Source organism: Diabrotica undecimpunctata, chromosome 9 (assembly GCF_040954645.1).
Source record: "Diabrotica undecimpunctata isolate CICGRU chromosome 9, icDiaUnde3, whole genome shotgun sequence".
NCBI lineage: Eukaryota > Metazoa > Arthropoda > Insecta > Coleoptera > Chrysomelidae > Diabrotica > Diabrotica undecimpunctata.
Genome location: NC_092811.1, coordinates 130727673 through 130745629, shown reverse-complemented (window position 1 = coordinate 130745629; position 17957 = coordinate 130727673). Strand labels below are relative to the sequence as shown.

General features: G+C 33.7%; 1 protein-coding gene across 1 annotated transcript in view; it reads left to right on the top strand.

Moving 5' to 3' along the window:
* Window positions 1-17957, top strand: part of LOC140451466 (E3 ubiquitin-protein ligase MARCHF8) — an 85141-nt gene that overhangs the window by 61253 nt on the left and 5931 nt on the right. The window contains exon 3 of the mRNA XM_072545289.1: window positions 793-913. Coding sequence (XP_072401390.1) covers window positions 793-913 — 121 coding nt within the window. The remainder of the gene's footprint in view (window positions 1-792; window positions 914-17957) is intronic.

Sequence of the window (17957 nt, the reverse complement as noted above, 5' to 3'; positions counted from 1 at the left end):
ATTAGATTCTCTAAAAATATTTTAGAAATTTATGATGACTTAAATGTTTCAAGGAACACTCGCAATATATTCAGGGCCAGACATGCCTATTCAACAAAATTATTTAATGCGACCAAAATACAATAATAAAATATGTGGAGAGTCAGTAATAATAAACTAAACCAAACTATAAACGGTAAAATGATATTTTGTATTGATTTAAAATAAGATTTTACTACTTTTCATCAAAAATATTATATCTAACTTGATTTATTAGTTTTTGTTCTGAGTAAGAGCAAAAATATGCCTAACCCTCATTTTGTTTTTATGCAAAAAAGACAATTACGTAAAGTGGAAATAAAAAATATATACAGTAAACACATTAATCTTACCTGTACTTTCGTCATCTGGCACATAGTTTTTGTCGTTATCGCTATCGTCACCTGATATGTTTGATAATGTAAACGTCTCGTTGCTTGCCGACGCCATGTTTAGTGGTTTAGGCAAGACTGGCTCAAACAGTGTCAAAGGTGTCAAAGCAAGTTTTGTTTGCAAAAGTTGATCATAGGTGTCAGCCTTGTTTTATGTTAAATATCGGGATAGGTAACTTTGGCACAGACAGATAAGATCATTTTAAAGCGAAAGAGCACAAAAGCGCGAAATATGAAAAATTGTGGGTTAGGCAAGTATGGAACTGAGCCACTCAATTAAAAGATATATAACTAAATAAGATCATATTATAATGTTAAAACTATTAAGAATATTATAATTATGCTTTAGTTGCTGTTAATAATACTAATAATATTGTTACAGCTTGGCCTTTTTGGACTAAACTTGTGGTAGTATCGGTAGGATCGACTGGAGGTGTTGTATTTATGTATATACAATGTAGGCAGTATTTACATCTTTTTTCTAGGTGGAAAGCGCACAATCGGTAAGTCAATTAAATTTATTTAATGTTTTTTTAGCGTTGATTTTCTCTCTTTTTATCTTACAAATCATCTTTCTTTATTAAAACCACAATTGAAATATTTCTGTCTATCTTAAGATGTTTACTTTAAGGTTTCACTTTATACCATCTTAGAATTACAGTTCAATAATTAAAAATTAAGTAAAAAAAATACTCATAAACATTCTGTACAAAAATGTACAAAAATTTTAGTCAAATTGATGCTTTCTGATAAACTTCCAACGATAGGCTTTCGTATTTGTTTATCGTCATTGCAAAAGCCAAATGAACGGAAAATTGTAAACGCTTAAAATCAAATGGTAAGTCTGTTGGAATCGTCGCTATACGTGGGATCATGACATCCTCCATGGCAAAGTTTAACAACGCCTTCCAAAACACAATTGCAGTTTGATTTTGTCACATGACAATAGAATCATGGCTCCATCAGAAACGTATTGGTTATCACGAATATCTTTGAAACGTCTGTCCAGTGCCTTCAATGACCTATTTAGGGCCATCGTACATTCCTCCCCAAACGATTAATTTGCATACCTGTAAAATCTTCGCCATTGCGCTGTTTTTGACGATGTTGCAAGCTGTTGTTGCATTGATTTGCATGTTCAATGGCAATTTCAAGGCAGAATGTGCAATTCGTCCGTCTTCTAATAAAGTTGCAACTATTTCAGATGAAGCCAACGCTAGGGCTTCTTGATTTTGCGATTTGATCTTCTCCAATAGCAATGAATGATTTTTTCGTCTCTCAAAGCATCAAGAAAGTTAATTCAGCCAGATCCAATGCTACTTTAAATAGTTTGACTTTAAATAGATGTTCTAATGAAGAAACGTTTGCAGTTCTTCGACAATGGTTCATTTTACCGTTAGATGGTGAGCACAACGCCTATTCCACGAGCTGTGCAAAATATCTGCCATATTTTCTCGACCTTTTTGGCATGTGATTGTATTCATTAAAGTGTACGCAGTAAGTATATGCCTAAACAAAGAACAGGAAACAAAAAGTGAGCTCGTGGCATTGTTCGTGGAAAAATAAGTTAATGTATCACATTTTATTTAATGAGATCGGAATATTAACGTCACATATAAACAATAAAATGGCTATTACCATAATTCATACTGTTATATATTAAAATAAATAAATATTAAAAATGCGCCAAACACGGATTGCTCTGTGTTTTCTCTTACGTCACGCTAAATGTGAACAATTAATCGACTGAGTTGAATATTTAACATTCTATAAAAATTTATTGTCGCGATTGGAACACGATTTAGGAAATTAGTTTAAGTAGTTGATTTTTATTAGTATTTTTTATTAGGAAAAAACATCAACTTACTGGACAGAATAATTGTCATATAATTCTGACGCAGACATTCTAAGTTTGATGTGACTATTGATCTTGATTCTTTACAATATTTACTGTATGGAAGAAAATATTAAATTAAGAAAGTCTCCATGAAGAAAAAGTTCATCCATATAATTTGACTTTTGTGTAGGAGCTAACAGAAGACGATCCAGATCGTAGAATGGATTTTTGCGAAAGAATGATGGATAAAATTAACACAAATGAAATAGCTCTTGGCACAATTCTTTTTTTATTAACCTCTTTTTTCTTTTTAATATTAACCTCGCGAACCTATCTACAAGTGAAGAAGACATAGAAGATGACAATCTACAGATTGATGACAACGTAACAATCAAAGGAAATGATAAATTCAAATACTTGGGTTTATAATTACGAAAAAGGCAACAACACTGGAAGAAATTACACAAAAATTAGGACAAACAAGAACAGCAATCTGACAACTTAACTCAGTATGGTGGGATAGACACCTAAATATGAAGACAAAATATAGATTTATAAAACATTAGTGCGAAGTATTATGACATATGGGGCTGAAAATTGGATTATAAACAAGAAAAACAGCAGTAAGATAGTAGCAACAGAGATGGAATGCCTGCGAAGATGCTGCAGAGTAACAAGAATGAATAAGAGAAGTAATGACGAAATAAAGTAAAGAACATCAATAGAAACAGACATACTAACATATATAGAACAATAAAGACTAAATGGTATAGACATGTAAGAAGAACTAGCGACAGCAGATGGATAAAGAGAATAACTGAATGGAGCCCCATAGGAAGGAAGAAAAGAGGACGACCCCGAAAATCCTGGAGGAACGAAGTTAGACGACGCCATGAGTAAGAGAGGCCTAAACCATGGAGAACGAGACAACAGAGAGAGAGATGGAAACGGTTGAGCGAGGGAAGTCAATGAATACTGTAGAATCCCTGATTATACATATATATATATATATATATATATATATATATATATATTATATATATATATATATATATATATATAGTTTGAGTTTAGTTCTTGAACCTTAATATATATTTTTTAGTGGATTTTCTTGGGCTTAGGTTCATAAAAAATTTGATTTGATACTAAGGCATTTTCATATATTTTTTCGACGTTTCGGCAGGAAATCCATGCCTTTTTCAAGAAGTAATATTGACTAAAAAAACATTTTATGATAGACATAATACGATTTAAAAGTTAAACTTTTGACTTACCAAGCATGTAAAAATTTGTTACTAACAAGTAGACGTCACAATTAAAATAATATTAAAAACATAGGACTACCCACTAAGTCACTACATGTAAAATATATTTAGATCTAATGTGTTGTTTATTGAAGTTAGTTTATCGTTTAAACAACCAGTTATTTTAACATCATAGGCGTTCTGAGATTGTCTTTTTATGCGTTTTTAAATTAAGTTAAAATATATTTTGTTCAAATTTTTGACATCTTTTTTATCATTTATTGCATTATTATTTTTTTTTATTTGTATAGACTCTAGAAGCTCTCTCTTTTTCCTGTTGGGTTCACTTTTTAGGATCTCGGTTTTCTCAAAATCAAATTTATTTTTTTTTTCGTTTTCATGTTTTGTGAGGGCGGTTGAGGTTTTTTTTGTCATATTTGTGGCAACGTATTCTTGAGTTAAGTAGCTGACTGGTTTGTCCAATATAAACCTCCATCACAATTCGAGCAGGGGAATTTCATATACAACATGCGATCTTTTTAATAGAGGGGTTTTTGTTTTTAATCTTGTAAAATTCTTTTTCAAATGATTGTGCCCTTTATGAGCAACCGTAATATTATGTTTGGACAGCAGATTTGCAATTTGTTCTGATAATCCTTTTATATAGGGAAGAGACATATAGTTTTTCTTTACCGTGTTGGTTTCATTGTTATTATTGTTATTGTAAAATTTATGCAGTCGCGATTTAAAAGTGTTGTCGATAAGGTGATGTGGGTATGAATTAAGTGTTAGTGCTGTTTTTGCTTTTTTAATGGCCTGAGGTCTATTAATAGGATCGAACAGATTATCCGATCCTATTAATAGACCTAATTAATTTTACAATAACAATCTAAGCCCAAGAAAATCCACTAAAAATATATATATATATATATATATATATATATATATATATATATATATATATATATATATATATATATATATTATACAATTCTTTTTTCTGATGAATCACTATTTACATTGAACGGAGAGGTAAACCGACAAAACAGTAGATATTGGTCAGCGGAGAATCCTCATTGGATACGTGAGACACACACTCAGTATCCTCAAAATTTGAACGTTTGGGCAGGTATTATAGGAGATCATATTATTGGTCCTATATTTATAGATGGTAATTTGATAGCGGAAAAATATTTAAGCATGCCAAGAGACGATGTTCTTCCTCAGTTGGCTAACTTACATCCCAATCCAATAGATTCGACCCTACCGCATAAAACTGTCTGGTTCCAGCATTACGGTGCAAAAATTACTTTGAATAAATTGATTGGACGATCTTCTTCAATAAATGGATTGGACGAAGGGGTACTATTGAGTGGCTAGCTAGGTCGCCAGATCTTTTTTTTTTTTAATTTTTTCTGTGTGGTTATCTCAAGAACAAAGTATATGCAAAACAACCAACTAGCATTAAAGACCTCAAAGAAAGGATAACTACAGAAATACGGAATATTTCACCTCAAACTTTAAACAAAGTTCGGGAGGAGTTTTATAGGAGACTGTGTTATTGCCAACAACAAGGTGGAGAAGATTTTGAGCATTTATTTTAATGTAATCCAATCAATTACCTCGGGTATTCTATGAATTAATTGTCTTGAGGAAAATTATACTTAATTTCAAAATTTCACCTACAAGGTGAGCTACAAACCTACAAGCTTTAAAAACATAAAAATATACAGGGTATTTCATTTAAAATACAGATTATGGACTATGCCAGACTTACGTTGATCACCCTGTACATTCAAATTTATGTTTAAAAAGCGCTCATTTAAATTTAAAAGTTAAGGTATCTCAAATGTTTTTATTACTTTCTAAAATAAGGACACAAACAATTTTATTCCATAAGTGGTTTCCACACTGTATTATATAAAATCATTTTTTGATTAATTCGAACTTAAGAAAACTGAAATTTACACTTAAAGCGGACTTTTAATTTATATAATGTTCACATTTAAATTGATTATGATATTGGGCGTTATTAATCAGACTATTTTATATTGTTATTAATTGGATGGAATGACTTTTGACATTTATGATGAAATTTGACGTTCGAGAGTCGTTACGAATCGAATTTTAGCATCGATCTTTTATTTTCTTTTACTGTAAACCTGCTTAGAGTAGATATATAATGACTATTTATAGAAACGAATTGATCGAGAGTAGTGAATCGATTTGAAGACCCGCTATTCCATGACGCTACTCGTGACGACTGCATTTTGTGACGCTAGTTCTGTGACGCTTGCATCAGCATTTCACTATAGAGAAAAAAGTAAAATACAACGACAGTATAGAAGCTTTGCTTCGGGAGAAAAAAGCACGAAATACAGTTCCAAATAAAGTATTGTATTTTTTTGGGAAATCTCTTTATATGACTTTCTTATCCACTTATAAATAAAGCTCGGATTATAGGCAAAATGCCTTTTTTTGCCTATTTTGCCTATTATAATTGTTTTTTGCACTTTTTGCCTTTTTTCGTAAATTCCGCCTATTTGTGCCTTTTTTAAAATTTCATGGTACTACCCATGATATTATTCTATTACTAAACCATTCTATAATAAAATTTTGGGTCAATAATAAAAATATCAATGATTTGTTTATATAACAGATTTCTAGGAAAATGTACCTGATCGAGACTTGAGGGTTAACTATTTGGAAAACCCTAAGCTTTATTAGTTTATTATCAGTTGTACAGTCGGTTACTGTATCAGAGTTTAGTCACAAATTGCTATATCCTAGTTTAGTTTTGTTGTGTATACCGAAAAGCAAAGAACACGTTTTAAAACGTTTTAGACATTTGTGTGAAAAGATGACATCTAAATTAAGGCTATGGATAGCACCTTATTCGGAACTTTCTCTAGAAAGAGATGCAGCATTTTGTAAACCATGCGGCAAATCGGTAAGTTTTATTTTTTCTCTTTTTTTCTCGTCCCACAACATAACTAAATTCTAAAGCGGTTTTAGAATTCTAATTATTTTTTTTTTAATTCTCAGATTTCAAGTAGAAAAAAGTACTTTATTGACCAGCATTGTGGAACCCCACTTCATAAACGTAATTTAGAAAAATTAAATTCCTCTAAGTTAGCCCAAATATCTGTGCGGGATAGTTTAAGCAGTTCAAAAAAAAGGAGGAAGAAAATTTAAATTTAAATTTGAATTATGCCAGATGGTGATTCCTCTATATAAAGTTAATAACCCTAGTTTTAAATGCTTTTTAGAAAAATATCTTAATAAATCCTTACCGGACGAGAGTACATTGAGAAAACATACTGTGGAAAAATGTTATGTGGAATGTATTTCAAAAATTAAGCGGCAGTTAGAGGGCAATTTTTTGTATATTATCGTGGATGAAACGACAGATGTATGCAGCAGGTATATAGCTAATTTAATGATTGGAATTTTGAACGAAAACTTTGCGAGAAAACCTTATTTAGTTGCCGTTAAAGAATTGGAAAAAACAAACAATTTAACAATAAGTCAATTTATACAAGATAGTTTAACAAACCTCTTTTTACCCAACGCTATACCAGTGAATAAAATAGTTTTAATGCTTTCAGATGCTGCGGCATATATGTTAAAAGCTGCTGTTAATTTAAAGATTTTTTATCCTAATTTAATCCATTGCACTTGTGTAGCCCACGGGGTAAATAGAATTGCTGAAGAAATAAGAAATCTGTTTCCGTTGGTAAATAATTTTATAAATTTTATGAAAAAAGTTTTTGTAAGGCTCCGTTGAGGGTGCAAATATATAAAGAAATACTTCCCGGTGTCCCTTTGCTACCTAAACCAGTAATTACAAGGTGGGGAACCTGGCTCGAAGCAGTTTTTTTTTTACTTTGAACACTGCAATGAAATAGAATTAGTTATGTCAGAATTTGCTGATGATATTTCCGAAGCCATTCGAGAAGCAAAAAAAATATTAAAAAATCCCAAATTGAAACAGGAACTCGCTTATATCAATGACAATTATAAATTAATAGTTACCACAATTACCTTATTAGAAAAACAAGAGATAAATTTATGTGAGTCAGTAAAATTAATAGATAATTTAAAGCCGAAAATTAAATCGGCACCTGGAAGTAACGGTCAATTAATTTAAAAAAAAAATGAAATATGTTTTCGACAAGAATAAAGGTTTTTCGTTTTTATCTAATGTTGCTAAAGTTTTGAATGGGACATTTTCCGAGGAATTTCAAATTATGCCAGATTTATTATCCGCTCTGAAATATGCTCCAATTACATCTGTCGATGTCGAACGTTCGTTTTCAATGTACAAATTAATTTTAAGTGATCGAAGACATAGTTTTAAGACCGAAAATATTGAAAAACATTTAGTTGTTTCTATTAATGATAAAATTTTAAGTGGTTACAATGTTTAATTATTAATTTACAGTTATTTAGTTACTAGTTTATTTATACTAATGTTATGATTATGATGTGTAAATATACCTGCCTTAAGTTAATATTACGGTTATTCACTTTGTACAATAAATAATAAGTTATATTCCTTTATTGCCTATATTTTGCCTAAATGTTAATATTCCTGCCTTTTTTAATAAAAATCTTTACCTATATAGACGCCTTTTTCTTCAATTTTTGTTGCCTATAAATCCGAGCTTTACTTATAAATATTTCCACAAAGATAAAACCATCGAATTATATTTTATTCGACCGGCATTTTTTCCTACCACAATTTCCACTGCATGTGTTAATAATCAATGTTTCCTAATTGCCTCAAAATAAATAAATAATTACAAAGAACTGGCGTGACAAAATTTCCGTTTTTACACAACGGAGCCAAAGTCCACGTTAGTATTATTTACTGAAATTGAAAAAATAAAGTAATTTTCATGTATACTAGAAAAAACTAATATTAGCCTCATTAAAACCTTAGTTAAATGCCCTTAGGTTTATAAATGAGGTATAATTACAAGACAACGATAAGATTATTGAAGTATTATTCAAGTATTGTATGTCTAGGTTTAACAAAGTATTTTTAGCTATAAATTAAAAAATATTACACAAGCCTTTTTTTATTTAAAGATAAAGTCGCATCAACCTAATATTTATTAGTGACGGGTCTGTTCTATAAATAGTTTTTGTAAGTATAGATATTTGTCACAATTGTAATTATTGCAATTTAGGCCTTTAAATAGGTTAATATCGAGCCACAAGGTTTTTTAACACCAAGTCAAATGTATGTCTATTAATAATGTCATGAACGGGATAACTTCCAATGAAGTTTCCCTTTAACTTAACCCTGAACTACTATCGTGTATTTACACCCACATAACTACTATCGTGGGGTCATAGATGACCCGAATTTTAAAAACCTCTAAACAAGATATAAAAATATATTTATTTTTTGTATCTTTGATAAATGCTTCTTCTTTTGGTGCCAATTCTTGTCGAATATTGGCGATCATTCTGGCTATAAGTATTTTATTAACTGATGCTTTAAATAGATTGGTTATTGTTGTAGAGAACCATTTCCTCAGGTTTTTTAACCATGATATTCTTCTTCTCCCAATTCCTCTCTTTACGAATACCTTGCCTTGAAGGATTATTTTCAGTAATCTGTATTTAGTGCCGTTTCTCATTATGTGTCCGAGATATTCTAACTTTCTCCTTTTAATCGTACACATCACTTCTCTTTCTTTTTCCATTATTCGTAGTAGTCTCGTTGGTTATCTTGTCCGTCCATGATATCCTTAGGATTCTTCTGTATAGCCACATCTCGAAGGCTTTCAGTTTTTTCTCCATCGCTTCAGTGAGTGTCCAGGATTCAGCTCCGTAGTATAATATCGAGAATATATAACATCGTAGGAGCCTTACTTTTATCTCCAGATTAAGGTTGTGGCTTTTAAAGAGTTTGGCCATGTTGTTGAATGCACTCCTAGCCTTCTCTATTCTACATTTTACTTCTTGTGAGTGAGTCCATTGTTCATTTACTATGGTTCCAAGATAGGTAAACTGTTTTACTCATTCCACTGGTGTATTCTTGATAAGCAGTTGGACGTCTCTAATTTTATTTTTGCTGATGACCATAAATTTAGTTTTTGATATGTAGTCCAAATCGTTCACTTCCTTCATTTACTTTGTTTATTAGTTGATGTAAACTGTTTAAGTTTAAACTGTCTGCAAAAATAACGTTGTAATCTGGTTAGGCTTTCATGTACATTCTGAAATGGCGTCTACCTCTAATCCCAACCAGCATCTCGTCCACTGTAACATATTCGGAACAGGTGTAGTTTGCTAGTACTGTTAGATGCGAAACAGTTCAATAAATTAGACACTGCTGCAAATCGATCTTCATTGGTCTTCTTTTGCTCTCTTATTTCATGATTGTCCAATCTTATTGCTGTGAGAAGAAATAAGAAGTGTTCTTTTGACATTGTAGCACGAAAAATTGGCCTACCTAAAACATTTGTCGAAAATAATGAATCGACATTCTCATGATTAGACTTTAGTACACCTGAAAGGTATAAACGACCCAAAAAAGCCTCAAGTTCACCTTTAGATGATCGACAAATGTACAAGTATCCCCATAATTCACACTGAGCTCGGTATTTTTTTCATTTGTGTACTTTATAATAGAGACCAACATGTCAGGAGTTATAAGAAGTGACCAGGTTCAAGTGGACTGGATGGTTTTTGTAAGGCAGGTCCACGAAGACCACGAAGATGTGTAATACTGTTCTGTACGCGAGTTTCCGATGGTGCCGGAGTATTTTTAGCCCACTTATATCTGTTCCGCCCATTCGTCACTTGATAAGTCACTTACGTCAATTTCTGAAGCTGTGTCGTGATCCGAGTGTTCACTTTCACTGTCAGTATCACTGTTATTAGAGTCACTATAAGTGTCAGTATTCTCGGCTGGCTCCTCCAAGAATTCGAGAAAGTCAAAAACATTATCACTTCTCACCGTACTTCCGGTAACTCTTAAAGCGATTTTAATGTATTATCTTAAATAATAAAGCGCAACTACTATGGTGGGGTCAAATCCGACCGGAACTCAGCAGCACGTGTGCACTATCCCACTGACCGTTTGCTACTAAGCAAGCGGCATGCTAAACTACGTACTTATTGGGAGAATACATGGAATAACAAACTGTTGTTTGTCAAACTGTCTACCAGTGGCGCACGAAATTTTAAGTCCTAGGGTCACATTTGACCTTACGATAGTAGTTCAGGGTAAAATATTTAATAATGACACAACATAAATTCATTTAATGCTTAAAGATTACTTAGTATCTACAACATGGGCAAAAATATCGAATATTTTGGAATTTTCTAATTTTTTTTAAATACATTCTGGTCAATTCAGTCCTTTATTGTAAAGAAGAATTTATTTTAGCAATGTTTAATGAACAATTATAAGTTTTTATGCGGAGAAAATTGCAATAAAAATAATGCTTAATCATAGGTAAATAAAGTTATTTTACTCTAAACTTAAATGCTAATTTAAATTGTTTAAACAAGTCTTTTTAACTAAAACAAGTGCATAGTCAGTAACGAGTATTCCCCCCTCTAGCTTTTATTACTGCTTGCATCCTTCTCGACATGCTTGCAAGTAAATTTTGGACATATCCTTGGAGAATAACATTCCACTCTTGCTGTGCATCAAGTCGAAGCTGCTCTGTTGTATTTGGAACGGGATTTCTGTGTCGTATGCTGCGTTTTAGCTGATCTCACATGTTCTCTATTGCATTTAAATTCGTGCTAAATGGTGGCCAATTCAGTCTTCGAATTTGGAACTCATCTGTCATTTCCAATGTAACCAACATGGCAAAACATGATCTTGCAGGATGTAAGAGTCACCAGTAATATCACTTCCACAAGTGCACAAGTTCATCCAAAAAGCATATCAAATTAAAATTGTTCATTTTCATTACTTTCAATAAACTTTGAATGAAAAAGTATTGTTTGAATTAAAATAAAAGAAAGAATAAGAAAGTGTTCCTTATTTTAAAAAAGACTTACAGTATTCTGTGGTTTTTACCATAACACCTTAGTAAACAGTAGTCATTAACAGCAGTGCTAGAGAAATTTTTGATTTGAAAACTATTGCAGCTTTTAGACACTTTCTATAATAAAATTTCCTTCTTCTTCTTCTTCTTCTTAGTCGTTAACCTGATGCAGGTATCGTGATATCATGAAGCTATTAGCTAAATTTCCCAATGTTCCTCCACGTTTTTCTATCTTCTGCCATTCTAGCACATTCTGACAATGGAGCGCCAATGGTAGCAACAATATGGTCCTGTATCGTGAGGGATATCTACCTCTATTTCTTTTGCCTTCTACTTTTCCCTGGATGATAAGTTTTTCAAGACCATTTCTTCGAAGCACATGTCCAAAATAGCTTATTATTTGTTCTGATATTTGTGTTCTTAGTCTTTTCTTTATGTTTAGCTGGTCCAGTATGGATTCATTTGTTCTTCGGGCCACCCATGGTATTCTCAGCATTCGTCTCCAGCAGTACATCTCAAATACATCTATGTTCTTTTTGTCTTTCTCAGTAAGGGTCCAGTATTCCGATGCATAAGTAAAAACTGGAAAAACTAGACTTCTTACTAGTCTCATTTTTGTATCGGTAGTTATTTCATGGCTTTTCCAAATTTTTGTTAATTTTGCCATAGCGCTTTTTGCGATTGCTGACCGCCGCTTTATTTCTTCAGTACAGCCTCCTTTGTTGGTTATTAATGAGCCCAGATACACAAATTTATCTACAACAGCGATATTGTTTATCATGAACAGATGATTTTGATTGTTGTTAGCTCTGTCAATTATCATGATTCTCGTTTTATCTCTGTTTATTTTAAGGCCCATCGTTAAGCTTACGTCTTCTATCCGTTGTAGCAGGTGAATCAATTTAGCTTCAGAACTAGCGAGGATAGTAGTATCATCTGCATATCTCAAGTTGCAAATCTTCTTCCCGCCAATGGTGATGCCACCGTTCCAGTCCTCAGTAGCTTTCCGCATTATCCATTCACCATAGATGTTAAATAGAATTGGGCTTAGTATGCAGCCTTATCTCACGCCCTTTGTGACCCTGAAACTTTCGGTTAGTTCCCCATTTATTCTAACTCTGGCATAATTGTTATTGTACAGGCTTTTAATTAGCAGTATCAGATGATTGGGGACTCCCATTTCAGACAAAACCTGCCACATTTTACTCCAGTTGACCAAATCGAAAGCTTTACTATAATCTATGAAGCACAAATATGTTGTGATGTTGAATTCTCTGGATTTTTCTACAATCTGCCGTACGTTTAAAATTTGTTCTCTAGTACCACGTCCGGGGACGAAACCTGCTTGTTCCTCCGCAATGTTAGGTAGTAAAAAGGGCTTTATCCTCTCGAGAATTATGTGTAAGAGTATCTTACTGCAATGCGCAATTAGAGCAATTGTGCGATAGTTGCTACATAAATCTTTCGCTCCCTTTTTATGTACGGGAATATATAGTGATTGTGTCCAGTCCTCAGGCCATTTATCTGTCTCCCACACTCTTTGACAAATTTGATGTATTATATCCACTCCAACGTCATCTAGGGCCCAAATCATTTCAATAGGCATGTTATCTGGACCGGCAGCTTTCTGACTTTTTTGCCTCATAACTGCTGCTTCAACTTCACTTTTGAGTACGTCAGGTTCCGTCACAAAACTGGCATCTTCTTGTTGTGATGGGGCGTCTGTGCTTTCCTCCATCATCAGTCGTCCACAGTATTCTTTCCATCTGTGTAAAATATCTTTTTTAGAAGTGAGTAGAGTTCCGTTATCATCTTTGATAGCAAGGTAGTTTGGTGTAAAGGAACGTGTTATCTGCTTTATTTTCCTTACCATACACATAACTCTGTAATCGTGACAGTGTCATTGATAGAGTGGTACGTGATAGCATTCACGAGGAATAATTATTAATATATGCAACATTTAAAACATATTTAGAAAGAAATATTCCTTTTTTAATAGACATTCGCAGAAAATTTACAGGCGAGACCGATTATACGGAAATACCTAATCGTTTAAATATCACCGTCGGGAAACTGGATTGTATATGGAAAAAAACGGATATGTACACAAAAATTATTCGAGGGAAAACCACGATTTTAGTACACTGTACGTGCAGAAAACAATTTTTTCACAGAAACACAGGTTTTTCACAGCAAACTTACCACAAATTTACAGAAAAATATTTTATTTTGTTTATTTACTTAGAAACAATACACACTTACTAGCTGATATTTAAATTGCAATTTAAATATCAATATAAATGTAAATCGTAATGGGATAGTCAATTACTTGTAAGGAAACTATTTTTATAGATGAAAAAAAAAATTATTAAAATCTATTTTTAGTAAAAAATGATCATCCGTTGTCATTTATAACTAATATTCATTCATATATTTATCTAGATTTATCTTTTCGTAGATTTTAAATCGGTCTATGATAGTGTCCTAAGAAATAAATTGTATGAAGCTATGGATGAATTCCACATCCCCGATAAACTGATAAGATTGGTTAAGGCTACAATGCGTAAAGCTGTTTGCAAAGTCGAAATACATGTTGATCTAGTTGCCCGCACAACACGCAAGCTAGAAGAAATGTATACCACCTTGTCAAACGCCTCAAAAAATATGGGCCTGCAAGTAAATGAAGATAAAACTAAGATAATGGCAGCAACACCCAACAATAGAGCCAGAAACATCGGCCACCAATTCACGGTTGATAATTCTACCTTTGAAGTGGTGGACAAATTCACATACTTAGGCTCCCTGATCACCAAGCAGAACGTCATGACGGAAGAAATCAAGCTAATAATCCTAGCAAACAAAAATAACCATATACAAAACCCTTATACAACCAGTGTTGACATATGGGTCGGAGACATGGACCATTTCCAAGGCAGATGAAAATCTCCTGCTTATATTTGAACGAAGGATCCTGAGAAGAATATTTGGTGGCATCTGTGAAAATGGTGTTTGGAGAAGGAGGTACAACTACGAGAGATATCACAGATATAAACATATATTTGGTGGTAAAGACGTAGTATCCTTTATAAAAATAGGAAGATTAAGATGGGCAGGACATCTGGCAAGATCACAGCAGAACAACCCTCCTAGAAGAATCCTTATGTCATAACCTGTGGGAAGTAGAAGTAGGGGTAGACCAAAACTCAGATGGAGGGATGGTGTAGATGAGGATGGTAGACAAATAGGCGCAGCAAACTGGCAACAGTTGGCAATAGATAGAACTGACTGGCGTAATAGACTTGGGAAGGTCGAGGCTCTTTTATAGGGCTGTAGCACCAATGATGATGATGATATTTATCTAGATCCATCAATATTCTTGTAATGGATAGAAAAAATGCAGAATAAAAGATAAAGAGTCTGTTCTCATTTTGCTAAATAAATTAAATCGTGCAAATTCCCCAGTAGAACCCGTTAAAAGCAGCAGTTGCTAAAAAGGGAATACCAATAATGGCAAGATGAAAATCGGGGAAAATAAGGCAATGTTAACAGAACTGGTGTGGTAAAAAAAAGTGTTTAAGGTATCATCATCATCATCATTGGCTTTTACAATTCTTCGTGAGTTTTTGCCGCGTTTACTATTGCCTTCCATTGATTCCGATCCTGTGCTATTATTTCCCATGGCCTTACTTCCATCTTCTCCAGGTCTTCCCTGACTGCGTCTTTGCACCTTTTTCTAGGCCTTCCTGTCGATCTTCTACCATCTGGTCTTTCCCAAAACACATTGCTAATCAGTCTGTCGTCATCACTCCGTACCACGTGGCCTGCCCATCTTAATCTATTGGCTTTTATGTATCTTACGATGTTACCTTTCCCGAAGAGAGTCTCTATTTCATTGTTGTATCTGCTCCTCCATTCATTTGTCACGCTGTTCCTGCAAGGACCATATATAATTCGCAGGATTTTGCGTTCCCATACTAATAGCTTATTGATTTCTTTCTTTCTCAATGTCCATGTTTCACTTCCATATGTCACTGCTGGTCGTATTATGGTTTTGTACATTTGGATTTTGGCACGCCTTGAGAGAAGCTTTGACCTCATTAGATGTTGAATGGCAAAGAATGATTTATTCCCCGCCAGTATTCGTATTTCAACCTCCCGTTCTCCTGTGTTTTCACTGGTAATTGTTGCTCCTAGGTATTTGAATTCTTTGACCACCTCAAAATTATGATCGTTTATGGTAATGTTTTGTCTTATTCGCTGTCGTTCCTTTTTTGATACGACCATGTATTTAGTTTTTTCTTCGTTTATTTTCAGGCCTACGCTTGGTGTTGCTTCTTCAAAGTTCGATACTATATCCTTAACTTCCAGTGTTGTCTGTGCTACTGCATCTACATCATCTGCAAATGCGAGAATAATCTTTGCTACTCTGGCAGTTATGTCTGGTTTGACTCTGGTATAGATTTTTCGCATTGCATATTCCAATGCTAGGTTAAATAGTAATGGGGACAGCGGGTCTCCCTGTCTGAGTCCGGTGCTTATGCCGAAAGCCTTTGAAGTTTTGCCTCCTATTCTAATTTGTGCAAAGGAATTGTTAACACACATTCGCAATCATGGTCAGCTTCTTTGGTACGCCTAACTCCATCATTGCACTCCACAGTTTTAAGCGATCTATGGAATCATATGCTTGTTCTATGGAATCATATGGCTCCCGAGGAAGATGAAAGACTAGTGGATCTAGTACAAATTGTAAGACAGTTCCAAATAAATCCCTGGAAAGTCTAAAATATTCTCGAAATTTTTCCTCGTTTTGAAACAACGTTTTTTCGACTGTTAATTTAAAAGCACCTTCTGTATTAAGACATAAAAAAAGTTCGTTTACATTTTTATTTATTTTATTTAGATTTGACATTATTAACTCTTCTAATTCCTCCTCTTCTTGGAGTAGTAAAATTATTGCGTTCAGTTTGCCGTAAGTAACGTACAACCTTTGAGAGAACAAAAGTGAAACTAATTTCTTTGTTTTGAGTGCGACAGAATATATATATATATATATATATATATATATATATATATATATATATATATATATATATATATATATATATATATATATATATATGTACACAATATATGTATGCGAAAACCAAAACTGCCGTGAGTGGAGTACAACAGATTCTGCTGTACGTGTATGCCATGCGCTGCGCACTGTTCTAACAAACCGTAGCATTAGGATACGTTCAAAACGGAGACTATCGCATTGTATCCTCGCCTAAAGCATACGCTCGCATTTAAAATAATTCATTTATTTTACCTGGCGATCGATAATGTGGTATGATCCTATGGTAGGGCGAGAGTGGGCGCCTTTTGTGAGCGCCCACTTAGTCTGTGGACCAATGAGCACGTCGATGCACATCGCCCCGCCTCATATGTGCTATGTGTGAATACAAATGTACATGTCGATACGAAAGAAAAATGTATAAAAAAGGTGCATTTTCCAAGCCAAGGCAGTCTAGTCTTGCTCGGGCTTCCACATAGGGTCTCCTATAATACATTGGGAGTCCCTTTCAGGGTGCTATGCACCCTACTCGTCCTTGGACTCTTTTACTTGAACCTTTCTACTACCAAACTGTGTTTTATTGTAAGAAATTACCTAACCCACAAAATTGGGACAGAAACGCAGAGGAAACTTTGATTGAGCTGGTCGAAGCCCTCTGCAGAGCACCTAGGTAGCAGATATGGGTTAATTCTTGCCAAGAACCCAACCTCCTTATGGTGACAAGTTCTTACTTGAACATTTAGTTCCCAACAGTATTTCAAACGAATTCCAATCACTATCTATCTTGAAATATCGAACAGCCCAAAGTCATTACAGCGTGAAATATATTTAATAAACATGGAACTAGTCCTATTGGTCTTAAAGTCAAACTAAATTCAATCCTAGATCAACAACACAATGACTGGATTAAAATTTATACAGATGGATCCAAAGATGAACTTGGCGTTGAAGCAGCAGTGGTAACTCCAAATGACCCTTTTCAATTTAAACTTCCTCTAAATTCTAGCTTCTATACTGCAGAACTATTTGGTTTGTGTAAAACTATCAAACATGTAAATATTAAAAACATCCCTTGTTGTTTACTCCTTTCCGACTCTCTCAGCGCAATCAAAGCTATGCAAAACGTATACCCTAAACAACCCATTGATAGAAGGATCGAACTAATGGAAGCTCAAGAAAATATCAGAATAATCCACTTCCTGTGGATACTGTTAATTGCGTGGAATCGGGAGTGGAACGATTACAATTCTAAACTCAGAAACATCAAAAATGAGATTTTTTCATGAAAGTCCACTGCCAGAAGTAGAAGATCTCAAATGATTATTACAAGTCTAGGACTTGGACACTGTAGGTATACTCACGCCTATCTCTTCTCAAATAGTGAACATC